Source organism: Ochotona princeps, chromosome 19, assembly GCF_030435755.1.
Source record: "Ochotona princeps isolate mOchPri1 chromosome 19, mOchPri1.hap1, whole genome shotgun sequence".
Taxonomy (NCBI): Eukaryota; Metazoa; Chordata; class Mammalia; order Lagomorpha; family Ochotonidae; genus Ochotona; species Ochotona princeps.
The window spans coordinates 19,746,270-19,773,122 of record NC_080850.1 but is presented as its reverse complement, the minus strand read 5'-3'; the positions used below and the strand labels follow the sequence as shown (position 1 = coordinate 19,773,122).

The 26,853-nt window shown below is 47.1% G+C and overlaps 1 protein-coding gene and 1 long non-coding RNA gene across 3 annotated transcripts; one reads left to right on the top strand and one right to left on the bottom strand.

Moving 5' to 3' along the window:
* Positions 1-281: 281 nt before the first annotated feature.
* On the bottom strand, positions 282-23,174 carry FAXDC2 (fatty acid hydroxylase domain containing 2). Of its 2 annotated transcripts, none has more exons than XM_058677562.1 (9): positions 22,911-23,174; positions 13,002-13,049; positions 11,063-11,154; positions 10,847-10,950; positions 8,105-8,226; positions 4,603-4,808; positions 3,933-4,038; positions 3,189-3,355; positions 282-1,166 (listed from the first exon to the last, which is right to left on the bottom strand). In XM_058677562.1, exons 2-9 carry the CDS (start codon positions 13,047-13,049, stop codon positions 1,082-1,084), a joined length of 930 nt encoding a protein of 309 aa, XP_058533545.1. In that variant the 5' UTR covers positions 22,911-23,174; the 3' UTR covers positions 282-1,081. The 2 variants fall into 2 exon arrangements, with proteins under 2 accessions (XP_058533545.1, XP_004587559.2); XM_004587502.3 differs by lacking the exon at positions 282-1,166 and adding an exon at positions 2,059-2,722 and having other exon boundaries at positions 22,911-23,167.
* Positions 4,540-8,212, top strand: LOC131482630 (uncharacterized). The gene is made up of 3 exons (XR_009247179.1): positions 4,540-5,293; positions 5,684-5,776; positions 8,083-8,212. It is a non-coding gene; the product is annotated as an uncharacterized LOC131482630 (long non-coding RNA).
* Positions 23,175-26,853: the final 3,679 nt, after the last annotated feature.

Sequence of the window (26,853 nt, the reverse complement as noted above, 5' to 3'; positions counted from 1 at the left end):
GAACCATCAGTGGGGTTTTGCTGTCATGCTCACAGGAAGGGGTGTCCAACCGGAGCAGGAGCTGCTTGCAGAGCTGCCTCCAGGGACCACCTCCTTGCTCTCCAGTTGCACATGGTGGCCACAGCCAGTGCCACGGTATGCAGAAACATCGAAGAAAAGGAAAGCTGCAGTTACTCCTTGAGTGTTGGCCTGAGCTGTGTCTGCACAGACTTTCCCACAGGGCTGTGAAGGGTTAACAGTGAACACTGGTCTGAAGGAGTCCAGACCTCCACTGGGCCTCCTAGTGTGGTAGGTGGGGCTCCATGTATAGTTAAAAGTCGACAAGTGTGGACTTGACTTACTTGATAACCTTATTTCCCATACCTGACACTTTTAGAAATGGTTTTCCGTAGAGTTCCTTGTCACTGTCCATCCAGTAGGCAGGTACTACAGTAGCAGCAGTGGCCTCTGTAGACCACGAGAGAGTTGAGAAGACTGTGGTCACAACATTTGTGGACTAAGGTACATTGGGAATAGTCAGGCCTATTAACTCAACTTGAATTCTACCCATTCCTGTTAGAAGTGCCCCTGATTTTCTGATGGCAATGCCTTAGCCCCAGTAGGATGGTCAGGAGTGTTAACAAGTAAGTCTTAGCAGACGGACAGAACAAACTTAAATATCTACAGGAATTAAATGAAGACCGCTTTATTTTTGCAAAGTTTTCTTACTTCCTGTCCATGACCTGGAAATTTCAGTCTTTTTTTAGAAGACTTATTTGTTCAGCCAACTTTGTGGCTATTCTGTTTTATGTTGAAAAGGATAGGGCTGGGCCTTCTGCCAAGGGCCACCCACCTGCTTGTGAAAAGGAAGGAGAGAATGGTGGTGTGATTGTTCACTGGTCAGCAAGTGAAAAGTTCTTTAAAAATTAGGGGAGAGGAAGGGCCACTGCATTCTCATTCCTCTTCATCCACTCTCATTTATCCTTGAGATATGTGCTCAAAATTGACTTTTACCTATTTTATTTCCTTGTGGGAACAGGTAATGCATGTTCAGGCCTGCAGCTCTGAAAACTTGGTGTTCTGATGCACCAGAAGCTGTCCATCAAGTGAAGGTGGGTAGACCAACCTCGGCAAGGCCAGAGAGGAGCCTGCTGCCGAGTGCTCGGCTGGCCCCGAGGTCCTGGGATCTGGAGGATGAAGTTGTAACAGTGCTGTCTGGAGACAGTCCCATCATATTAAAGTATTTTATGCACACACAGTGTGTGATTTTAACAGAATAGAGCTGGAAGAAATAGGCTCAAGTATATACGAGCATGTTGTAAACAGCAGTGATAATCTTTCCAGTGAAGGAGTGGTCCTCAGTTGTTCTTGGGAACCACAAGCCTGGCTGCTGGGAAGAGGCCAGGGTGGGGGCTCCTCTACAAGCTCCTCTGTGGTTTGGTCCACTCGTGTTTAAGACTTCATTTGATAAAGCTACTGTGGGGTAAGTGTTTATCCTAGAAGATACGAACATTCAGCTCTGGCTTTGATTTCAGTCTCGTGCTGATGCAAACCCTGGTAAGCGGCATTGATGGTTCAAGTAATCGGGGCCTGCCACTCAGATGTGAGGCCTGGATTCGATTCCCGGCATTTGGGTCATGAACCAGCAGGTGGCAGCTCATTTCCTCTGTTTCTGCCTCTCAAACACTAGTAATTACCAGTGAAGTGGAATAAAAGGTAAGTTCAAGGAAAAAGAAGGTGTTACTAAAATCCTGAATAAAGGGTATTGATATGACTGGCTAATCATTCGTTCAGCCGTGTTTTTCTGGTCTGTGCTAGTAGAGATGTAGGATACAATTCACACAGGCTAAGCAGGGGGTTTCGGTTGGGTGTCCTGAAGGCAGCAACCTTGACCTTTCCCTCTGGGTAGAAGGGCTGCTCCCAGCTGAGAAGTGTCTTGGGTTAGGCATTTGGTTCCTACGTGACTGACGGTGCTGGAGTACAGTCAGTACCTCTTATGTACTGGTGATGAGCAGAATTGGAGTGGGTCTTGATCATTGACCTGGGGTGTTAGTGTGTTAGTGGGATGGACGTTGTTATAATAAGAATTGAGACCCCTAAGCCGTCTGCCAGGAGGGCGTTGGCCTTTTGAGACGGCAAACTGCCACATATCTGCCCCCCTCCCAACCCTGGCATCAGAATGAGTGTTCCTGGAGCCAGGTAGCTCTCGGCACCCCTTTTGTCATTCTCTGTATCTATCCTTGGCCACACTGGAATCATCGAGTTGAATCCCCTTCCCCCTCCCACACAGTAGGACCTCAGGATTCACTAATAGCCATCAAAGATATTCCCCCTCTGGTATCCAAAAACAGTGGCGCTGTTTTCTATGAGCTGTCTGCAGTTCCCATGAGGGTCACCAGGTGACAGGTTAGGGGGAGCCCTAGTGCCATACAAGGAAGCTGACCTCCCTGTACCATAGGGATGTCATCATTGGACGTTGAGGTTGCAGAGGGCAAGATGTCAGGTGTGGTCTTGAGGCCTCAGGCCTCCTAGGCATCCTGCTGGCTGGTTGGGGATCAGCCAGGATGTTGGCTGATGCCCTCTAATTCATTCCATATTTTTTGGGGTGTCAGGGATGCTCTTGGTGAGTGGAGTGAGGCTCAGCAAGAACACGTGTCTCTCATAGGCCTTGGACCGCTTAAACACAGCATCAGTTCCATGGAGGTGGTCCAGCACACCCAGTGCTCCATAGCACTGGTTGAACCTGAAGGAGAGAGCAGGGCATTACAGAGCTGGTTCCAGAGGCCCCATGATAGCCTCTCATTGCTCAACCCTCCTGCCCATCTACAGCGCAATAACTTGGGAGGTTCTGACATGGGCAGCTTCCTGGGACCACAGTAGACTTATCAATACATGTTTCTAGCTATGCTCTCCCTGATTCTTAGTGATTTGTGTGCAGTGGCACCCACAAGCCTGCATGTCCTCCAAGCATCTCAGGTGACTCTTGAGGAGCATGTCATAAGTTAGATCATGTACTCAGAGGAGCCAGTACTCAAACGCTAAAGGAAAGCACTAGTAAGACCCCTTGTCTAAAGGAAAAGAGTAAGGTGGTTCTGTGGTCATCACTTTCCCACTTCCAAACTCTGTCGCAGCCAGCAACCACACTGAAACTGGATGGGTCCACCATCCGGATTGAGGGCAGAGGAAGGCACGATGAGGAACAGCCTTACTTGAGATGGTGGTAGTCGTGGAATTCAGGTGAAGGCAAGAAGGGCAGGTGGTAGCCACAGTGGGATAAGGTGGTAATGAAGAGAGCCAGGGATAACCACACGGTGATGGAAGACAAGTGGGAACCCATTATGAAGGGACCCACCATCAATGGCAGCATGTTGCAGACCTGCAAGGGAAGGGATAATGGAAAGCAGAACCCATGGGATGGAGGTGGTCCAGGTGAATTTCCATCTCACCCCAGGTGATACCAGGGAAATGCTTCCTCACCAGCAAAAGCAGGGTTTAAAAGATTGTTGGGAGAATTCAACAAAACAATTTAGGCACCTGGTGTAACCTGATGTATAGGTCAGCAATAACTGGAAGCTATTTGATAAGATGGGAGGGAGGGCCAGGCGGGCCCAGCATTGTAGCTTAGCAAGTGAAGCTATTGCTTACAGTGTTGCCATCCCACACAAGCAAGTGTCCTGGCAACTCTACTTCCAGTTTAGCTCCCTGCTAATGTGCCTGGGAAAGCAGGAAAAGAGGGTCCAAGTGCTTGGGTGAGCCCTGCCACTCATGGGAATTTCTGGCCCATCCAAAGCTGTTCTGTCCATTTAGGCAGTAAGTCTATGGGTAAAACAGTCCAGCTCCCCCTCCCTCTCTGTCACATTTCAAATCTTTTTTAAAAGGGTGGGCAAGGAAGTCTAGTTTTCAGGGAACTAAGCAAATTGGTTGGGGCTCATCTGCCCTTTGTCTCTACCTACCACGTGCTCTACCGGGTGGCAGTAGAGAGCGATCACACCAATGGGGGCTGTCCACTCATGGTGTTTCTTATGGATTTTCTTATAGAGTTTGGGGTGGTGTAGGAGCCTAGGAAGAGGGTTAGAAGTCAATAGTCTGTGGTTCTCCAATCTCCCTCCCCAACCAAAGCAAGAAGAGAAACCAAAGTAGGAACTAGGGGTTGCAGCTGCCCTGCAAGTCACAAACGGCTGCCTCTGTGATCCACCACAGCACTCGAAGGGCTGGATTTCTTAAACCATTATGTCTGTTCTAAAATGAGGGTTTGATAAAGGAATGTGTGGGAAATTCCCACATCCTTACTGCCCTCCCCCACAACAGTACACACAGATTGTTTAGTTGTCCCAAGTAGTGGGGAGCCAAGAGCTAGCTCCAGGTCGTTGGAGGCCTCAGTTTCCTCATTGTTTTTTTTTTTTTTTTTTTTTTAAAGATTTATTTTATTTTTATTACAAAGTCAGATATACTGAGAGAGGAGAGACAGAGAGGAAGTGGAGCTGCCAGGATTAGAACCAGCGGCCATATGGGATCAAGGCGAGGACCTTAGCCACTAGGCCACGCCGCCAAGCCCAGTTTCCTCATTGTTAAGTGAGCTCCCGGTAGGTGAGGGAATAACAGTCAGGAGGGATCCCTGCTCACCGGTGAGAATAGTAGAACAAGACTTCTTCCAGTAGGGTAAAGACTGCCAGCTCCAGAAGAAACCAGTGGAAGGTTGGCAACTCTCGGCGGCAGGGCTCTCCCCACAACTTGAGGCAGGGATGGAAGAAGACCACCATGGGGAAAGAGATCATGAACTGGTTGGCAAGAACCGTGGGGATAGCCTGGCGCAGTTTCACAGGATCCACCTGACCAAGAGAAAGAGCACCAAAGATGGACAAGAGCTTGGGAAGTAGGTTTATCCCTTCTAGAGACATGATTTCCAGGAGTCCCATGCTCAGAGTTGGATCCTGTAGTGGTGTCTGGGCATAGCAGCTCCTCATTCTCCCCCTCCCCCAGACCTTGACTTGGAAATGTGACAGCAGGCCGGCTCTGGCTGTCAGAGGAATGTTGCTGGCTTTGGCCACTCCCAGCAGCCTTCATGGTCTGCATGAGCTTACCTTCCCCTTGCTAGCTGCACACATCTCACTACTGTTCTCCCTGTGTATTCCCAGCAGGTCACCTGGGGAGCCTCCATGGTGCCTGGATAAAGCAGCCAGCTCTCAGATCGACATCTCACTTCATCCCTCTTATGTCTCATCATACAGAGAATCTTGTCTATGACCAGGTGCTGACATATGGCCATCTGTTGCCTCATGTGGCCTAGCCACACTGTCCTGGGTCCAGAGCACAGGTGAGCCAGGGAGCAGGTTTTCTAGCCTTTTGACTGCCTTCCTGGTCTTCCCAGTGAAGCTGTCAAGATTGCAAGGTTGAGGGGATGGGTGAATGGGAGGGTAAACTGGCAGGATATCTGCCCAAGCTTTTTCTCCCTTGTCCACCTACCCATTTCACATTCGACCTCATCACTGCAGACAACATCGGCCCTGAGAACCAGGAACTCCATGGCCTTCCACTTTATCAGAGTACTGGGGTGTACTTCTTGGGTCCTGAGGAACTCATTTGAGCTCAATGAGAAAGACTTTCTTCCTGAGTTCCCCTTGAAAAATAGAAGTGTTTTTGTCCCCAAGGTAGGGCTGGGTGATAGAATGGTCCCCACACTTGAGCCCTCTTCCTCTTCCTTCAGCCTTTCCCAGCACTGCATGTGCTGACTGACTTCACAAGTTGTGAGCCAGGTTAGATGGAACCTTTTGCCTCTCCCAGAAACCTTGACCTACAGGTGGGTGTCACATCTGGCTATTCATTCACTCCTTGTTTAGCTCTCAGTGCTATCAGTGCTCAAAGTAAAGCAGTAAGGAAAACAAAGATAGCTGTTCTCATGGAATTTACACCTAATAAAAATGTACATGTAATGTAATAGAAAATGACAAGTGCTTTGTTATAAAGGAGCAGGAGGGGAAGAGGCTCTGGGAGGAGCAAGGAGGGTGTGAATCACTACGTATCTCAAATAGAATGAACTGGGAAGCATTATTGGGCTAATGAGATTGAATCAGAAGAGGCTGATCAAGAACCTTCACAACCAGGGAACAGTTCTGGCCTGTGGAGTAGAAGGCAGTGGGTGACTGACAAGAAGCAGGTGTTAGGATCAAAGATGTAGGAAAGGCCAGGTCCCGTAGGGAACAGCTGGCCTTATAAAGACTGCAGCTTTTACTGCAAGGAGAGCTGGGAAGTGACAAGATCATACAGCAGGACTCCGGTGGCTATGCTGAGGGTACCCTGGGAGAGCAACAGCAGAATCCAGAAGACCAATTGCTATCATCTGCTCGGAGTGGTAACAGTGGAGATGTCAAGGCGTGACTGGACTCTGGATTGTTTGGGAACACATTTGTAATATATTGAATGTGGAGTATGAGAAAAAGGAGCAGATAAGAATGTCTTTGAGGTTTTAGGCAGAATAATTGGAAGGGCAGAACTGCCCCCAACTTGGATTGCAGAAGTTGAGTGATAAGGGCTTTGATGAGGGTAGGAGGACCAGAAATACTATTTGGACATGGGAAACAGGAGATGTCTGTTAGCATCAGTGGGCACTTGTCAAGGAGGCCACTGGATATTCGAGTCTGCAATTAAAACGGGATTCTGGGCTAGAGATACAAATGTGTGAGCTCTCGACTCCCAGGTGATATTTAAAGTCATGGAACCGGCACTGAGGTTGTGGTACAGCAGGTTGAGTAGCCGCCTGCGATGCTAGTGTATCCATAGAAGCACCAGTTGGAGTTTCCAGTCCTGCTTCCTGCCAGTACACCTGGGAAAGCAGAGGATGGCCCCTGTACACGACAAATGCATGATTTCTCTTTGCTTTTTGAATAAATTAAGGCTCACCCATGAGTTGGGAGGACAGGCAGAGCATGAAGGGGACAGGTGCTGCTGGCAGGCTGATGCAGTACGAGCCTACCAAGCTGCTTCCCTTTAATTAGAGAGCTAGCAAGCATGGCCAACCTCTGCAAGAGACGCTGGGGACCAGGGTACTGAGAATTTAAGGAGAGAGGGAGGGTGTGTCCCAGCCTTTCTGGAGAGTGGGAAAGGAAACAGACCACGAATGTGGCCCATGAGTGCTGTGAAGATTTTGGTCCTCACCTGGGGCCCTGGCCTTGATGTCTTGGTTCAGGGTGAGTTCTTCCTGAAGAATGGCCTGGGGAGGTTCCCTCCTACTCTCCTACACTCCTGCAGGTGCACAGAGCAGGAGCACTAGCTTACAAGTCAGGTGGATCCAGTCCTGGCTGTTTTTTGACCTTGAGCTAGTTGTTTGTCCCGGTTGACCGTCAGTTTCTGTCCCCTGTGTCCTAGGCTGTCTTTCTAGAGTGCTGGACTGGGACGAATGCCCTAGGAGCCAGCATGATTCACCCAGGAACCCAACAAGATGATTGTTTCCTCTAGAAAAGAAGCTAGGACATTGGGTGGAGCACGGGAAGAATTGCCTCTTCGCTGTTGTGTAGGAAAAGATGTGTAAAGGCGGGCAGAGCACCAAGGCAGTGAGGAGGCTTCATTCTGCAGGGCTGTGCGCCACTGAGTTCCTTAGAAATAGGGTCTAGGCCTGCTTTGTCATGGATTTGCCCTGGTGCCTGGCACTACTGGTTGAACAATAAAGAGGAAGGAGGATCTGCTTAAATAGATGGCTGTGACCCCTGCTCCTGCTTGGCACGTATTACAGTAGGCTAGCAGCTGTCTTCCTCCCTCCCCGTGACCACTGATGTCCATAGTTTCAGGGTCCAACTTTTTTTTCTGACTGTGGAGGGATGCCTGACTGCTGCCTTAGGCTTAGCCCAGCACCAGACTGAGCTGCTCCTCTCTGTGGGCCACAGGCTGACCTCTGCAAGGTGAGGTAGCACCTGCAGGCACAGAGCCTGGATTGGGACCCAGAGGCCTAGAACCTTCATTTTGACCAGCCACAGGCTACATGGCTCTGAGGTTTGGGGAAGGCTGAATTGATTAATTGTGGGCTCCCACTGGGGGCTCCCAACAGTGAGGGCTGAACTGCACCCTGTGGTGAGCATCCCCAGAGCAGCTTTTTCTTCTTGCTTCGGGCAGGAGAGGCTGCGGCAACACTCACAGGCTCGTTCTTGCCAAGCTGGATTCGGTAGCGGGAGATGCAGCTGGGTTTACCGGTGATGTCGACTATCAGGAGGAACCCACTAAAGATCCAGAAAAACAGAGCAGGCACTGTGGTGGCACCTGTGGGTAGGAAGCGGGAGAGAACAATTAGAGCAGTGTCAAGTTCCCACTGCAACGCAGCAACACATCCCAGCCGTGCTCCCTGGCTCAACAGGTCTTGGTGCTCAGAACCTGGGGCCTCCCCCTAGCCTTGGCTGACGCAATAGCTTTGGGAACTTGAGCAATTGCTTAAGGAATGTCTCTATTTTCTTAGCTATAAAATGGGGACAGCAACCTTCAGGAGGGCAGAGACAAACTATATTCACTCTTGTGCCAAGTAGTGGTATTTTGGTCAGCAGCAGACTCTCAAAACATACCTCATAGGATCAGGCAGCATGGCCTAGTGGCTAAAGTCCTCTCCTTGAACGCACCAGGATCCCATACGGGTGCCGGTTCTAATCTCGGCAGCTCCACTTCCCATCCAGCTCCCTGCTTGTGGCCTGGGAAAGCAGTTGAAGACGGCCCAAAGCCTTGGGACCCTGCACCCGTGTGAGAGACCCAGAAGAGCTCCTGGCTTCGGCTTTAGATCGGCACAGCACCGGCCGTTGCGCTCACTTAGGGAGTAAATCATCGGATGGAAGATCTTCCTCTCTGTCTCTCCTCCTCTCTGTATATCTGACTTTGTAATAAAAATAAAATAAATATTTAAAAAAAGCACACCTCATAGTAACAAATTCACCTGACAAAACATATCCCCCTCCCTAGGCAGCACACAGTGGTGTGTGGACATGTGTTAAGAAGTGCAATGCACTGCAGAATAGGAAAGAACTTAGGCTGACATGTGAGATCTGCAGCTGTTGAACTCTTTCTGAATTGCTCAGGAAGAAGTCAAGCAGAGTCGGGAGAAACCTCAGCCCTGTTCCCTATAAAGGAAGTACTGGGCACCCAGGAGTTGTTCAGTCAGCATTTCCTAAAGGGGAAGATTGGGCTTGCAATAGGCTGTTCGTCCCTCAGAGTCTCCACACCATGCACTTTGGAAGAGGCCAGTTCACATGAGGTGCGCTCACGCCTCTGGAAACTCCTGTGCTGAGAACGTGGTCGGGCATTGCTGCCACCGGCCTGGCCTGTCATGACCCACAGCTCCTCAGAATCAGGCGGTCCAGCCTCCGAGCTGGCCTATGATGGCTTCAGTGTCTGTCAGTCATCTTGGCACTACCACTCCCACCACATGCACCCTCATACTAAAGGGGCCCATGTGGATGGTAACTTTGGTGGCCACCTGCCAACATTGACATGCTGCTGAGTATTGTGGAAAAGATTGAGTGAGACTGAAGATTTGTATCTGGATTTGTGCTCCATGTCCCATTTTTCTGTCAAATCACCGCTGGTAGTTCTGATTTCTCACTGAGAACAAACAGCACTTTGTCCTTCTGCTTGGCAATGATGTAGATGACATAATGATGTTACATAACTCTTGTACTAATTGACTTTATTTCTGCATGTTATTTCTCTGGAGGGGAAGGACAGGGTTGTGTTTTCATCGCATGTCTCCCTACTTCTTTTCCTGCACCCCTGCTGTTCCATTGACCTGTAGCTTGCAGTAGAAGTGTGACTTGGAACAGACTTGGCCAGAACTGGGGAGAATACAGTGGGGACAAGCATTCAGGACCATGATTTGGTGGTGTCTGAAGGAGAGGAAAATGAGAGAAACTGAGACACTGGGGTCCATGAATGTGCCTCCCAGCCTTACAAACGTCAAACCAAGACATCTCAGTCAGCCTAAATATCCATTAGTAGAGAAAGGACTGAACAGACCAGACTTTTCATGCAATAGATCATGCCACTTAACATGTTAAGTTCAGCTCTAACAATTACATTTTCTGTTTCATACCTGTCTCCAAGGTAAAATAGTGTTTACATCATTATAGTAGAAATATGCAAACTGTTTTCTCATCACATTGTTCTTGCCATGGTGCTTAAAGTTCCATTGAGCCTTAGTGTCTAACCAATTTTCAGATTTCTGGTTTTAGCTGAAAATAATCATTGTGGGCAGTTTTTTTTTTTTTTTTATGACAACTGACACTTCTTATCTGTCCAACTAATCTGTGCTGTTGTTTCCTATGGGGCAGACACTCTGTTGTAAATGTTTCTGTGTCCTCTGTACTGATTTGACATACAGTAACAGTAATAAATTGAGTGAGTGAGTGAACATGCAATTGAGGACATTTACATTATACATAAAGCTGTCATCATAAGTGTATGTTTCTTTCTGCTTTATTTTCTTAGGCATGTCTAGAGCTACTCCTGCTGTCAGGAAATATAACTACTATAACTACTTGGCTGTAACTCCCCGAAAGGTAGAATAAAGAGGGGGATGAGAAGGGATGGGGGGATGGGGAGGACGCAGTCGGAGACAAAATAGCTGCCTGTGTGGTGGCAGTTTTGTATAGAAGCAAGATGATTTGTTTTAGCACGTGCCTGTTTTCTTCTATATTGGGGTGGAGGGGCTCTCAGTATCTTGGCTTTTTAGACATCCTGTTTCCAGACTTCCAAAGTTTAATACTCTCTAGGGTTGCCACCCTTTTTGAACTTCAAGTTCTCATCATAAACTCAAAACCCCAAAGCAGAGAACAAAACATTAGGAAAAAGGATTCCAGTGTAGTCAGGTCCCCAAACCCCGAGCCCTAAGAGGGAACCTCACCCAGGGTGAAGAGGAGCCATTCCTTCCCTTCAAACGTCAACAGAAGCCTCTCCCACCGTGCTTGCCAGAAGTGGCCAGAAGCACCCCAAAACCTCTGAAGATGCCTGGGAAGAAAAAAACATTCAGGACCCAAAGCTCTTACACCATATTTTGGCATACACACCTCCACCCCACCACCTCAGGTGCTGGGTACAAACTAGGCCAGGCAAGACTTACCATGTGACTGAGTTCCAGAGGGCTACAAACAAGAGTAGGCCAGAGCCCAGGATGAAAGCCGTCCTCTTCATGGAGCCCCAGATGTGTCCCTCCTAGAGAACAAGAGAGTGTCAAACCCTGGTGGTCCCACGCGGCTCACTGCCACTACCAAGGCTGGCAGGCAAGGTTCTTGATCCTTCCCTCTGACTCTCCTGGAGACTTTTTCTAATCAAGAGCCCTTGGGCCGAATGTGAGTGTGTTCATGCAAATTAGACTCCAGGTGAGAGGAGGAAAGGGAATTAACCTTATGCCATAGAAGGACTGGCAAGACCTGCAGCATTTGTCATCAGTCCTCTTGGCAAACAAGTGGAGACACCCACCTGCACATTGGGATCACCTGTGAGCTGAAGACAGCTCCTGACACCCAGAGAGCTCTCAAGCCCAATTACATAAGTCTCTGGAGGTGAGGCCTGTGAGATCTTAGTGGGTAGGCCAGGTTGAGAGCGTCACACCCAAAGAACCTGCAAGCACTATAGTGAGAAAATCACCTTCTGATTACTGGGACTTTCCTGTATGTATAGACTCATCTTTCCCCATCCATACTTTGTTCTTGCCCTAAAGAATTGCACACAGTGTCCTCACTTGATGTAATTCCTGTGCCTTCAGCAGGATGAGCCCAAGGCTGCCAGCTGCACAGGACAATTACATATTCCCAGGACAAGGAGGAAACCGCTGGCAGTCACTAGGAAGTCCCGCTGTGTTCTCTACCAAGTTGGAGCTCACTGCGGACCACGAGGGCCCACACTCGGAGAGGCAAAATGTCAGCTGCTGGGCATATCCGCAGCATCCAGCGTCTGCTGTGTGGTGGGCAAACACACACAGCCTACGCTCACATCCTAGAAGCATCTACTCCCATTCTGGGAGAGAACCGGAGGTTCTGTGGGGGTTTCTGTGGTATGTGTACTGTGGATGCAGATGTACCATATCTAGCAGGACATTGGGCTGGGAACTGACCTAGTAAGATGCACCTTAAGTCAAGGTCTAAGAGAGCCAACTTGTGGTTGACCTGTTCAGAGCAATCTGAATTCACACTGAATCATTTCTCAGCATTACCCCATGCCACTTTGGACCAGAAGATGAGGAAGTCATTTGTCACGGTCAGTGAAGTTTGTGTACGGCTGGAATTCAGGGCCCTAAACCTTCCAACTGAACACACATCCCTATCTGTTTCTCCCTCTTTTCTGACCAGCCCAGTCAAAGGCTCTTGTTGTTTGGCATTTTAAATAGTTTATTCAAAGGCCACCTGAACATGCTGTATGTTGCATTTTTCTCAATACTCTTGTTTTAATTATTCTGAAGACTCTTCAGGAATGTTTCTAGACTCAATAGAAATTTTTCATCTGCTCAGTTTAATCAAGCCAAATCAAGTCAGATTAAAATCTCATTCTCAAACAAAACAAAACTCATTCTCACAAGAATAGGTGTTTTTCCAGGGACTCAGGGTTTTCCAGTCTCTCCAGCAGCTCCAATTAAGGGAACAGGGGAAGCAAGGACCAACTTGCCCTATGACACGCTGGGACACATGGTGGGCACTTAGCTGGGGTCAAGGGCCCAATCCCAGCCCCAATCCCAGTTGCCTTTGGGGGCCTCTGGTGTCCCAGGAGCAGCTTATGGAAAGGAAAGCTTATAAGACCCTAAGCTTAGGGCATGCCAAGGGCTTCAAGCATAGGGATGCAGAGACGATGGTGGGAACTAATGGGCTTTTCCCTCACCTGCCGCTGATACTGCCTGCTGCAGGCAGCCAGAGTCACATGCTCCCTGCACATCCACGGGAATGAGGATATGTGTCAGTCCCCACTAAGCCTTGGGGGAGACACCAGATATACAGTAAGTGCAGCTGAGGTAGGGCCAGCCAGTGGTGGCTGTTGCACCCTGCAGTGGCTGAGGTGCTGGCATTTACCTGCTTTGGCTTCTCATTGTGTAGCGGGCTTCCAGCCTCTCCCTTCATCTGAAATGGCAGAACACAGGTGAGTGTGGGTGTGGTTTTCACAAGGCAGCAAGGAAGTAAACATTTAGAGTATGGTAAGAAAGAATCGATGTTAGCTCTGAAACTGAACAAATGCTCAGCCTCTATCATTAAAAGAGACATGAGTTAAGCATAAGACGACATGCTGTTTCTCCTATTTCAGAATGATAAAGAGCCAAAAATTATACATATGATCTCCTAAATGAGAAACAGGGGAATCCAAATTGTGTTTGTTTTCTCTTTGTAAAAATCTCTTTATCAAGGGCCCAGCACAATGGCTCAATTGGTTAATTCTCCCCTTGCAAAGCGCTGGGATCCCATATGAGTGTTGGTTCATGTTCCAGCTGCTCCACTCTCCATCCAGCTCCCCGATTTTAGAGGATTGCCCAAGGCTTGGGACCCTGCACCTGCATGGGAGACCTGGAAGAAGCTCCTGGCTCCAGATCAGCTCAGCTCCAGCCATTTGCAACCATTTGAGGAGTGAACCAGATCTTTCTGTCTCTCCTTTTCTCCGTAGATCTTATCTACCTTTCCAATAAAAGCAAATCTTTTTTTATTTAAGTGTACATTTCAGTGACTTTTAGAATTGTCACACAATTACTCATCTATAAACATAATCATGGCCTGGCGGCGTGGCCTAGCAGCTAAAGTCCTTGCCTTGAACGCCCCGGGATCCCATATGGGTGCCAGTTCTAATCCCGGCAGCTCCACTTCCCATCCAGCTCCCTGCTTGTGGCCTGGGAAAGCAGTCTAGGACAGCCCAATGCATTGGGACCCTGCACCCACATGGGAGACCTGGAAAAGGTTCCTGGTTCCCGGCTTCAGATTGGCGCACACTGGCCCATTGCGGCTCACTTGGGGAGTGAATCATCGGATGGAAGATCTTCCTCTCTGTCTCTCCTCCTCTCTGTATATCTGACTTTGTAATAAAATAATAAAATCTTTAAAAAAAAATAAAAAAAATAAACACAATCAGTGTTAGAACATTGTCTTTCCCAAACAAAACCCTGTACCCTTTAGTTATCAATAGATAATGTCTCCATCAATCCCCCTCTTTGGTCCCTATTCCAGCCTTGGGAAACTATTAAGATACATTTTATTTCTGTAGATTTGCCTGTTTTTAAAATTTCATGTAAACTAAGTCATACAGCCCTTTTCTTCCCCTTAGCATGTTTCAGGATTCATTCATGTTGTAGCATGTGTGTATATGTCATACCACCACCACAACCTGTTTAAAACTTTTTATTTTTATTTGAAAGAGTTAGAGAGAAGGAGAGACACAGGTCTTCATTCTCTGGCTCATTCCCCAAATGGCTCAATGGCCAGAGCCAGGCTGCTGCAGAGCCAGGAGCTTCTCCCTGGGTCTCCACATGGATACCGGGCCCCAAGCACTTGGGCCATCCTCCACTGCTTTCCTAGGCCATAAGCAGAGAGCTGGATTGGAAGTGGAGGAGCTAGGACATGAACTGGTGCCCATTAGGGATGCTGGCACTGCATGCAGAGACTTACATTACTGTATCACAGCAGCAACTCCCATAACCTCCTTTCAAAAATATTTGAAATGCAGAGGGACAAAGAGATATCCTTCATCTACTGATTGATTTCTCGAGTGGCCAAAGCAGTCTGTCCTGAGTCAGGCTGAAGCAGCAGAAGGTAGGAACTCTTCTGGTCTCTAGTATAGGTGGTGTGGGCCCAAGTACTTGAGCCATCATCTGCTGCCTTTCTAGGCTGGTTAGTAGGGAGCTGGATCAGAAACAGTAAAGTGGGGTTCAAACCAGCTCTCCAGCATAAACTGTGACTAACCCACTGTGTCACAATGCCAGTTCCTTACTTTTACTGCACAGTAATACTATACTGGACGTGTGTTCATATTCTTCAGGTTTGTTTTGATTGGAAAGGCAGATGAGATTTACAGAGAGGAGAGACAAAGATCTGGTTCACTCCTCAAATGGACACAGCGGTTGGAGCTGAACCAATCCAAAGCCAGGAAACAGGAGCCTCTTTAAGGTCCCCCACATGGGAGTAGGGTCCCAAGGCTTTGGACAGTTCACTACTACTTTCCCAGGCTATAAGCAGGGAACTGGATGGGAAGTGGAGCAGCTGGGACATGAACCGGTGCTCATGTGGGATCCCAGCACTTGCCAAGTGAGGATCCAGCCAATGAGCCATTGTGCTGGGCCCCATGTATTCATATTTTATGTAGCTGTTTACCAAATGATGAAGTTTGGATTGTTTCCACTTTTGACTGTTGCGAAAGTATGGGATTTTGTGTAGACATGCTTTCATTTCTCTTGGAAACATGTTTGGGAATAGAATTGCTGAGTCATGTGGTAAATCTATTTAAACTTTTGAGTAACTGCCAAACTTTTCCACAGTGAATTCATTATTTTATGTTTCTTAGTGTGAGAGCTCCAGTTTTTCCTTACATCACTAGTACTTGTCACACATGATACTTACTGTGATCCTACTAGGTGTGAAGGGGTTTCTCACTGTGGTTTTGTGTTTTTCTAATGACTAAGTGGCCCCTTTTTCATGTATTTATTGGCCATTTACATATCTTCTTTAGTAATATCTATTCAAATAATTTGCTCACTTTAACATTTGACTGCTTATTTATTTGAAAGGCACAATTAGGGAGGAAGATAGAAAGAGAAAATGAGGAAGGGAGGAAAGAGGGGAGAGAGGGAGAGAGACAAAGAGATCTTCTACTATCCAAATGGCCACAACAAGCCAGAGCTGGACTAATACAGAAGGAGCCAGGAGCCTCTTCTGTGTCTTCCACATGGCTCAGGGTCCCAAGGACTTGAGCCATGCTCTGTTGCTTTCCCAGGCACAGGGAGCTAAATCAGAAGTGGGGCATACGGGATGCCAGCACCACAGATGCAGGCAAACCTCGCTATGACACAAGACTATTTTTTCAAGATTCATTGTGCTTATTTTGAAAGACAGTGTCACAGAGAGACAAGGGGAGGGACAGAGAGAGAGAGATCTTCCATCTGTTGGTTCACTCCCCAAATGGCTAAAATGGCCAGAGCTGAGCTGATCTGAAACTAGGAGCCAGAAACTTCTGGATATCCCATGTGCCATCTTCCACTGCTTTCCCAGACATTATCAGGGAGCTGGATCAAAGGTGAAGCAGTGTCCCAGTGCAGTAGCCTAGTGGCTAAAGTCCTCGCCTTGCATGTGCTGGGATCCCATATAGGTGTCAGTTTGTGTCCGGGCTGCTCCACATCCCATTCAGCTCCCTGCTTGTAGCCTGGGAAAGCAGTAGAGGACTGTCCAAAGCCTTGGGATCCTGTACCCACATGTGGGACCCAAGGGAAGCTCCTGGCTTCTGGCTCCTGGCTTCAGATCAGTTTAGCTCTGGCTGTTGTGGCCACCTGGGGAGAGAACCAGCAGATGGAAGATCTTTCTCTCTCCTTCTCTCTCTGTATATCTGCCTTTCCAATAAAAAAAAAATAAATCTTTAAAAACAAAAAACAAAAAAAAGAAGAAGAAGAAAAAGAAGTGAAGCAGCCAGAACTTGAACTGAAACCAATATGGAAAGTTGACACTGCAGTTGGCAGCTTAGCCCATACAACCACAATGCCAATCTTGAGATTTTATAATTTTAGCTATTATTAGGTCTATAGTGTATCCGGTGTTAACTTTTGTATGTGGTATGAGGAATGGGTCCAGTTTTACTGTTTTTATGCCTGTAAATATCCAACAAATATCCATTTGTTGACATATGTTCTTTCCCCATTGAATTTGTCCTTTGTCACCTCTGTCAGGTGACAGAGGTGTTTCCTGTTCTTAGATGGATGAAATAGTGGACCATAGGAATATGTTCACTATTCAACATTTGATTCATTTTATTTATTTATTTATTTATTTATTTATTTATTTATTTATTGTTATTTTAAAGATTTATTGGGTCTAGCACAATCACTTACTTGGTTAATCCTCCCCCTGCAAGTGCTGGGATCTCATATGGGTGTCGGTTTGTGTCCTGGCTGCTGTCCAAAGAATGCCGAGATATTAGGCAGATCATATTTCTTGAAAAAAATCAATGAAGAGGGTAGGATATCAATATATCAGGCTAATCCTCCACCTGCAGCATTCACCTTCTGTATGAGTACTGGCTGGACTCCTAGCTGCTCCATTTCTAATTCAGTGCCCTACTGATGTCCTGGGAAAGCAGCAGAGGATGGCCCAAGTCCTAGGACCCCTGCACCCATGTGGGAGATCTGGAGGAAGCCCCTGGCTTCAACTATGGCTGTTGTGGTCTTTTGGTGCATGAACCAGAGGATGAAAGACCCCGATCTCTCGCTATCTCTCCCTCTTTCTCGCTGTAAGTCTGCTGTTCAAGTAAGATATGTACATCTTGAACAAAAAATACTAATGGCTTCATATGAAGAGGGAGGAAGACCAGAAGAGACAATGGCATACACATATGCATTCTCCGTGTCTTGTCAGGTGATGCCCTGAGCTGCATTGCGACTGTCAGTTAGGCCATCACTAGATGCAGCTTCTTGCCCTTGGACCAGAACTGTGAGTCAAAAAAAGCCTTTTTTCTTTGTAAGTACAAGGCATCAAGTGTTTTGTTATAATGAAAAAATGGACTAATTTGTAATGCAATGTCCATTTGTAAGAAACACAGTAAAGATTCCTAAAGCACCTGGATTTCCTTTAATTTGCCTCCCCTTTACTGGAAATCAGATATTTCCTTAGTTCTGAAAGGCCTCTGAGAATTCTTCATCTTCCCTGTAATTACACATATTGTGTAATTTCACATATTGTGAGCCAGTTTTTTCCGTGCTCATTTTTCAGGATAGAAGGATTCACAGCTTTCATTACTGTTTTAAAGTTAAGAAGGTTAAGGTTTCTTCTTGCTGCTCCTCATTCTCTCTTTGTTAGAATTTTACATGGCCTAGTATCAAAGCAATAGCAGGGAAAACACCTGCTTGCTTTCTCCACAGATTATAGTCTCTCCAAGTGGGCTATCAAAGGTGTTTAATGTCTAGTGTTCTGTTTTTTTTTTTTTTTTAAGTAAGAGTTATTTATTTTTATTGGAAAGGTAGATTTACAGAGAGAAAGATCTTCCATCTGCTGATTCACTCCCCAAATGGCTACAATGGCCAGAGCAGAGCCAGTCCAGAGGCAGGAAGCAGGAGCTACTTGGTTCCCCACATGGGTGCAGAATCCTAAGGTTTTGAGCCGTCCTCTACTGCTTTCCCAGACCAAAAGCAGGGAGCTGGGTGGAAAGTGGAGCAGCGGGCCCGGCGGCGTGGCCTAGCGGCTAAAGTCCTCACCTTGAATGCCCCGGGATCCCATATGGGTGTCGGACCCGGCAGCTCCACTTCCCATCCAGCTCGCTGCTTGTGGCCTGGGAAAGCAGTCGAGGACGGCCCAGAGCACTGGGACCCTGCACCCGCGTGGGAGATCCGGAGGAGGTTCCAGGTTCCCGGCATTGGATCGGCACGCACCAGCCATTGCGGCTCACTTGGGGAGTGAATCATCGGATGGAAGATCTTCCTCTCTGTCTCTCCTCCTCTCTATATCCGGCTTTCCAATAATAATAAAATCTTTAAAAAAAAAAAAGTGGAGTACCTGACATTTGGAAAAAAAAAAGATTTATTTTATTACAAAGATATACAGAGAGAGGAGGAGAGACAGAGAGGAAGATCTTGCGTCCGATGTTTCACTCCCCAAGTGAGTCGCAAGGCCGGTGCGTGCCGATCCGATGCCGGGAACCAGGAACCTCTTCCAGGTCTGCCACGTGGGTGCAGGGTCCCAGTGCTCTGGGCCGTCCTCGACTGCTTTCCCAGGCCACAAGCAGGGAGCTGGATGGGAAGTGGAGCTGCCGGGATTAGAACCGGCGCTCATATGGGATCCCGGGGCATTCAAGGCGAGGACTTTAGCCGCTAGGCCACGCCGCCGGGCCCAACAAAATAAATCTTTTAAAAAAAAAAAAGAAAGAAAGTGGAGCAGCAAGGACATGTACAGGCACCCATGTAGGATCCCAGTGCTTGGAAGCTGAGGATTTAGCCATTGAGCCATCTCACCGGGCCTGTCTGATGAGTTTCGATCAGAGTTTACCTGTTTCCCACCGTTTTGTGGTATAAACTTCCATTGGAAGCTACTAAAGACTCTTTTAGAGAGTATGCTACCTGCTGAGAAAAAAGTAAGTGGAAGCAGTTACTAAATTATACACAAAACCCAAGAGAGGCAAGGATGACTGTCAGTACAGTGAGACCTTGCTCTTAGAACAAGGCAGCTCTGGTTCATGTCTCAAGACAGGGAGGACACTGATCTCCTGCATGTTATGGACACTACGTAGTGCTGAGACCAAGTGATTGAGGGCTGATATATAAGTTTGGCTTTACACTTGCTTGCTCCATGTATACCTGCAGGCCAAAGGGAAAGTGAATTTTGCTTTTTGGTGATGGAAAGGCCCTTAGGCTCTAGGGGAACAGCATTTCTCCAGCGAAATCTGATTTTGTTAGACCCAACGATGCATTTCCTAACATGCTGTTTTTCTTTAGCTATGGCAATGTGATGTTGATCTAGGCAGCTGAGTTCTCCAAGCCACAGAACTGTATCACCCTGCTGAATATTTAATGCAAAGGCAGCTTGTTGTCTGCCCCTCTCTACCTGCCTGCAGATGTGTTTTCAGTTTTATGTTAATATAGTCAGAAAGGTTCTAGGATAGACCTCACATGTGGGAGTGAAGATGGATAGTCACGCAAAGAAACTGCTTAGCATTGTTTGCCAGCAACTTGTGCAAGTTAGATAGGTTGGCAGGTAAAGATGACATTTATCAGCATTATAAGAAAGTATTATAATCATTACTTTGTTGTTGGGCTTCCTTTTTCTGACTTGATTGCTAACTTCTTTAGCATTTAATTTTAACTAATATTAAGAGTTCATCTCTTCCAAGGACTGTGTTTTTTCGTCTGAGGAAATGGAGGTGTAAAAATATGCAAAATTTGTAGCCTACACTTTGGCCAACTGGCTAATCCTTCCCCTGTAAGCACCAACATTCCATATGGGTATTAATTCGTGTCCCGGCAGCCCTACTTCCCATCCAGTTCCCTGCTTGTGGCCTGGGAAAGCAGTAGATGATGGCCCAAGACTTTGGGATCCTGCACCTGCATGGGAGACCTGAAAGAAGCTCCTGGCTCCTGACCTTGGCTCAGCTTTAGCCATTGTGGCCATTTGGGGAGTGAACTAGCAGGTGGAAGATCTTTGTCTCTCCTCTCTGTAAAATCTGCCTTTCAAATAAAAATAAATAACTATTTTTTAATGTTTTCTCTGAAACATTAATCATCCTTTCAAGAAACACCTCCTTGTCAGACATAATGCTACACACAGGATATAAAGATGCATACATGTTTATTATTCTATTTTATAGTATAGTATTATAGAAATTTGATTTTCTAAATGAAAAACAGCCTAGCAGAAGAAAAGTAAACATTTAAGAAGGGGGTGAATTCTAGGAACAAAATGAAACACATTGAAAGTAAAGGTTCTAATCCCAGCAGCTCCACTTCCCATCCAGCTCCCTGCTTGTGGCCTGGGAAAGCAGTCGAGGATGGCCCAAGGCATTGGGACCCTGCACCCATGTGGGAGACCCGGAAGAGGTTCCTGGTTCCCGGCTTCGGATCAGCACAGCACCGGCGGTTGGGGCTCACTTGGGGAGTGAATCATCGGATGGAAGATCTTCCTCTCTATCTCTCCTCCTCTCTTATATCTGACTTTGTAATAAAAAATAAATAAATCTTAAAAAAAAAGTAAAGGTTCTAATATTTAAAAATAAAGAATGAGCTCTCCATTAGAGGGAATTTGATGATATTGTGAATCACCCACATGTGATACTGGCTAATATGGTTTTTACCATGCAACTTCTCACTGAAGACTCTTCAGTCTTGATAAATGACACAGTGAGGCCCCAGCTGCTACTCATGACCTCAGCAATGCGAGTATAGGTCAGAGGAATAGGATGTGGGTGGAGTAGTAAAGAAGCTTAATTTGGAGTTTTATTTGTCTACCACACAGTTCTTTCAGATTTTTCAGGTTCTGGGATCCTGGATATTTTACATCATTGAGGAATGTCCTTATTTTATAAATATACTATACATTTATTAACATGTACATTGTTTCTTTGTAAATATTTTGTGAATTTTTTTTTTGTTAAAGATGTATTTATTTTATTACAAAGTCAGATATACAGAGAGGAGGAGAGACAGAGAGGAAGATCTTCCATCTGATGATTCACTCCCCAAGTGACCGCAACGGCCGGTGCTATGCCGATCTGAAGCCAGGAATCAGGAACCTCTTCCGGGTCTCCCACGTGGGTGCAGGGTCCCAGAGCCGCCGGGCCCGTGAATTATTTCAACATGTACTTTTAGAGAGCAGGAGGAGAGAGAAAGAGACTAACCAGCCTTGAATGATCATCTGCCCTTAGGCCTGGATAGCAGAGTGACTTGCTCTAAATTCCAGTCAGTGGCAAAATCCAGGTCTCCTAACACTCTGCCTGGTGTTCTGTGTGTTTTAACAAAAGCACAAATTCTCATAAGAAGTCCCTTGACTTCAGCCTCTGTTCTCATTCCAGGAAAAAACTGCGTGGTCAAGCTCCAGGGCCGGGGGAACCTCCTGAGGTGCAGGTGGAGGGTGTTGCAGAGCGAGAAGGATTTGTACATGAGGTCTGTGCACCTGAGGCTGACGCAGAGAGAAGAGGGGCTGACACTGCCACGGAAAGATAAGATGCATGAAGGAAAAGGTTAAACTTTAAAAAAACAATGGATCCCTTTGAACAGTGTTAGTAACACTCCCTTCCCTGCATGAAACCTCGCCCTCTAAATATTTACTGCCCCACTTGACTGCCTGCCCTTGTGGCTGGTGGAGGGTCAGGGAGGAAGGGGATTGGCTGTCCTTTTGACTCCGAGATCCACCCTGCCAGGAATAAACCTGACGTGTAGACGGGACGTATTTGCTGAATAAATTACAGAAGACATAAAAAATACAGATGATGGGTTTTTGGCCTCAGAATCTGATAGCATTTGCTACCGACGTCTTTGTTTTTCCTCATGTCCTGCCTGAAACCAGGGGGTTGACACTCAGTGCATTGCTGTTGCAGCAAGCACTTCCTTCTAGCCAGAGAAACCGAGACAGAAGTGCGCAGGCAGCCGAAGCAGCTCTCAATGCAGCCTCCCTTCTTGTTAGCCTTCCGCACCCAAGGACCTGCAGGGGGTCCCTGAAAAACCCTGGCTGCTGTTCACCTCCTTGGACACAAAAAGACTCTAAGCTCCTGATTTAGTGCACTTGGTGGGAGTCCTTCTTAGAAGGATCATCAAGCCAACAGCATTTCTCAACCTGCAGGCAGTGTTTACTTATTTCATAAGTGAAAGTTTAGTTATTTCGTAAATCTCAGTGTGTTGTGTGAAAACAGTTTCGCCCAGCTTGAGCATCTTCATCCCATATGCCTTTTCCAGAGACCTCTGTCCTGGTTCCATCTAGGTGCAGGAGGTTATAGGTAAGCGCCAGCCCGGCAGCGGCTGCTTCCTGCACGGTCCCTTCCTCTTCAAGAGTTCTGACTTGTGAATTTTCCTCTTTCACACGGTTCTGAAGCCAAATCTAGCCCAGTAGGATTACCTATCACTTGCTGGAAAACAAGCCCAAGGAGGAAGAAGACGCTTACAGACACAGGCAGATGATGTTGAGAGCAGATCTCGCCGGAGTGTCAACAGCGGGACAGGGAGATGGCTGAAGTGTTTTTCAAGTGACTTGGACATGCCTGGATCTTCCCAGATTCCTCCCTCTCGCCCCACAGCCCAGCAGCCCCCACCCCCCTGCGCTCACCTCTGCAGTGGGCTGTTTCTTTGCAGACTCCTTTAAGGTCCTGGCCACAGGTAAAGCTGCTTTTTCTTCCTGCTTGGTCCCTTGTGGGTGGCTGCTGCGCTCTGCATGCAAGCTAACTAGCTAACCACTATTGTCAGCTGATTGGGGCTGGAGGCTGGCCAGGGTGATAGCATTACACAGCTGCCCACTGGCTCAAGACAGACACGTGGTGAGAGGAAAAGTTTGGGTCTGTGCGGGCTGGAAACACAACATCCTGCTTTGTGAAGGAAGGCCCTGTTCTCAAAGCCCAGAGGAAATGCGTAGTTCAAGCAGGAGCTTGAAAAAAAGCACAAGGAAGAAAAAAAAAAAAATTTTTTTTTTTTTTTTTGCTTCTTTGAGCTTAAGAAAATGTCACTGGACCCAGCGCAATTGCCTAGTGGCTAAATCCTTGCCTTGCACATGCTGGGATCCCATATGGTTGCCAGTTCATATCCTGGCTGTTGCACTTCCCATCCAGCTCCCGGCTTTGGATCATAACAGTTTGGGCCGTTGTAGTCACTTAGAGAGTGAACCAGCAGGGCCTGGTGGCGTGGCTTAGTGGCTGAAGTCCTCGCCCTGAATGCGCCAGGATCCCATATGGGCGCCGGTTCTAATCCCAACAGCTCCTCTTCCCATCCAGCTCCCTGCTTGTGGCTTGGGAAAGCAGTAGAGGACGGCCCAAAGCCTTGGGACCCTGCACCTGCATGGGAGACCTGGAGGAGGTTCCTGGCTCCTGGCTTCGGATCAGCACAGCACCGGCCGTTGCGGTCACTTGGGGAGTGAATCATCGGATGGAGGATCTTCCTCTCTGTCTCTCCTCCTGTATGTATGTCTGACTTTACAATAAAAATAAATAAATCTTTAACAAAAAAAAAAAAAAAGAGAGAGTGAACCAGCAGACAGAAGATTTTTCTGTATTTTCTGTCTGTATATCTGCCTTTCCAGTAGAAAATGAAATAAATCTTAAAAAAGAAAAAAAAATGTCACTGCCCTGGAAGAGGCAGGTTCAATAAAAGCTGTGGGCATGGAATACTGGCAAGCAACCCAGACTGATACACAGCTTCCTCATGGCTTCTCTCCAGGGGAAGGCAGGGTAGGGAGGCAAAGTCCATTCGCAGTGATCTTGAGTCTAGAGTTAGGAAAGTAAGTACATGCTTGGGATAGAGCAAGGGTAGTTAGAATACAGGACCCGTGCCATGAAATGGGAGCACTTTGGGGGAAAAAAAAACAATTTTGTAATTTCTAAAAATTAAAAATAGGCAGTACAGGGACCCGACACAATGGCCTAGCGGCTAAAGTCCTCACCTTGTACACACTGGAATCCCATATGGGTACCAGTTCTAATCCTGGCAGCCCCGCTTCCCATCCAGCTCCCTGTGGCCTGGGAAAGCAATTAAGGACAGTCCAAAGCCTTGGGATCCTGCACCCATGTGGGAGACCCAAAAGAAACTCCTGGCTGCTGGTTTCAGATCAGCTCAGCTCCAGCCGTTGCAGCCACTTGGGGAGTAAATCATTGGACAGAAAATCTTCCTCTCTGTCTCTCCTCTTTGTATATCTGCCTTTCCATTAAAAATAAATAAAGGCAGTACAGGAGCTGGTATTGTGGCTCAACAGGCTAATCCTCCGTCTTGGAGTCTCGGCATCCCAGCTTGTCTTGGCGGCTCCACTTCCTATCCAGCTCCCTACTTATGCCCTGAGAAAGCAGTGGAGGATGGCCCAAGTCCTTGGACCCCTACACTCACATAGGAGACCTGGAAAAAGCTTCCTACTCCTGGTTTCAGATCAGCTCAGCTCTGGCTGTTGTGGCCATATGGGGAATAAACTAACAGATGGGGGATATCTCTCTCTTTGTCCCTCTCTGTGTAATTCTGCCTTTCAAATTAAAATAAATTTTAAAAATAGGCAATGTATGCCTATGATATAGAATATAAAAGGATCGAAGCAGTGTATATGGGAAAGAGTGAAGATATATTTTTTGTTTGTTTGTTTTTCAACTCTTCATCAGTTCTCTGCCTTTCCTCCTAAGAGGCAAAGGGATGGTCAAGTTGTCTGCCATCCTGGGGTTCAGAGCTCATCTACACTTTCTTGCCCCTCGTCCCTCCCCCGCCCTTAAGCTAGAGCACCGTGTCTGTTCTGCTCCTGGCTGTTCCCACTCAGATCCAGAGATGATCTTGCCCCCTCCTCGAATGGCCACCCTGTCCTTTGTAATGCTGCACGGTACACAGCGTCCCTCACGAAGCTATAGTCCGACGTGCCTTGGCAAATAGAGAGCCACATTATAGTCTTCGCTCCCCTGCCCAATTCCTCTCACAAAGCAGGGGCTCAGGGTGCTTGTCCACAATTGATATTCTCTACAACTTGGTCCTGTTTTTCCTCATCTCTCCTTTCACAGGTACCAGTACATTAAACAAACAAGCAAATAAACCCTAGCTCTTTATATCCTTTGTATATTCCCCTAGCAGACTACTTGTATCTCATTTTTAAAGATTTGCTTATTTTTATTTGAAAGGCATATTTACAGAAAGAAACACAGATCTTGCATCCACTGGTCCATCCTCCAAATGGCTGAAATAGCTGCAGCTGTGCTAATCTGAAGCCAGGAGTTAGGAGCTTTCTTCAGTTCTCTCCCATGGATGCAGTGGGTCTGAGAACCTGGACCATCATTCATTGCTTTCCTAGGCACATTAGCAGGGAGCTGGATTGGAGGTGGAACATCTGGGATTCCAATCAGTGCCCATATGGGATGGAGGCTTAACCAATTTAGCATAATTCATGTATATATTTAAAATATTTATCTAGTTAGTTGAAAGGCAGAGTTACAGAGTTAGAGTGAGATGTCTTCCATTCACTGGTTCATTCTCCAGATGACCTCAACTGCAGGGCTGGGCCAGTTTGAAGCTAGGAGCCAGGAAGTTCTTCCTTGTTTCTGGGCACAGGGGCCTAAAACCCTAAGACATGTTCTCCTTTCTCAGGCCACTAGCAGGGAGCTGGACCAGACTGTTGTACTGCAACACTGGCCCCTTCTGGTACCTCCTAAAGTCAGTTTTGTAATTCTCAAGCAAGCATTATTTATCTGTGGAAACAAACAGGCACTCTAGGAGGATTTATTGCATGTTATTACACTGCCTTCCAAGGTACATATGAGCAGAACTTGGTATCAGAAGTAGAAGCCCAGCAGGGACTCACATCCAAGCATCTGATAAGGACACAGGTGTACCACGTAGTGGCTTAACTACTGTCCCAAATGCTTGTCCCCACAAACAGCATCTTCCACAGCAGAGGGAAGTTAGCTGTCTTTCCCTGCCAAATTTAGTAGAACTCAATTGAAAGAGATAGCTGCCTTCCTTCTATTCTCTGCCCATGTAAGTCGAGATCATCTTTGAAGAACACAAACTGGGATCAGGTCACTCCTCAGCACAATCCCCCCAGTCTTGAACCTCCCCGCCTTGCGTCCCCTGGCTTCTGCTCACTTATCCTCTATCCGCCATGTGCTGCCCGCAACACCCCAGCCTTTTTTCTGCTTGGATCTTCCTAGTCCTTCTCATGTCTACCTGAAAACCACCTCTTGTGAGAGGCTTTCATCAGTGATCTCGCCTCTCCCCCCAGCCCATTTGTGCTTTGTCACTTTATGCCCCTTGGTTCCTTCAAGGCAGTTCTCATAATTTCTCAGTATCTTTCAGTTTCTCACTTGCGTTTTTGTGTGTATGTGTGTGTGTGTGTGTGTGTGTGTGTGTGTGATTAGTCTCTGCCATCAGTTGTTCATTTCCATAGGGCCTGGACCTTGTTATTTTTACAGGGCTGCAGTCATAGCAAAGAGATTTCCCCAAAAACCTCCTGATGATTAATCATACTACGCTGGGAACCACAAGGCTCAGATTTCCATCCTAGCTCTGGGAGCCGGCGACCATCCACCAGCTACTTAATT

Coding starts and splice junctions, on each gene's coding strand:
- FAXDC2 (XM_004587502.3), bottom strand. CDS start 13,049: ATGAAGGGAGAGGCTGGAAGCCCGCTACACAATGAGAAGCCAAAGCAG. Junction 10,951..11,062: donor CTCTGGAACTCAGTCACATG/GTAAGTCTTGCC, acceptor TTTTCTTCCCAG/GCATCTTCAGAGGTTTTGGG. Junction 8,227..10,846: donor ATGGCTCCTCTTCACCCTGG/GTGAGGTTCCCT, acceptor TCCTACCCACAG/GTGCCACCACAGTGCCTGCT.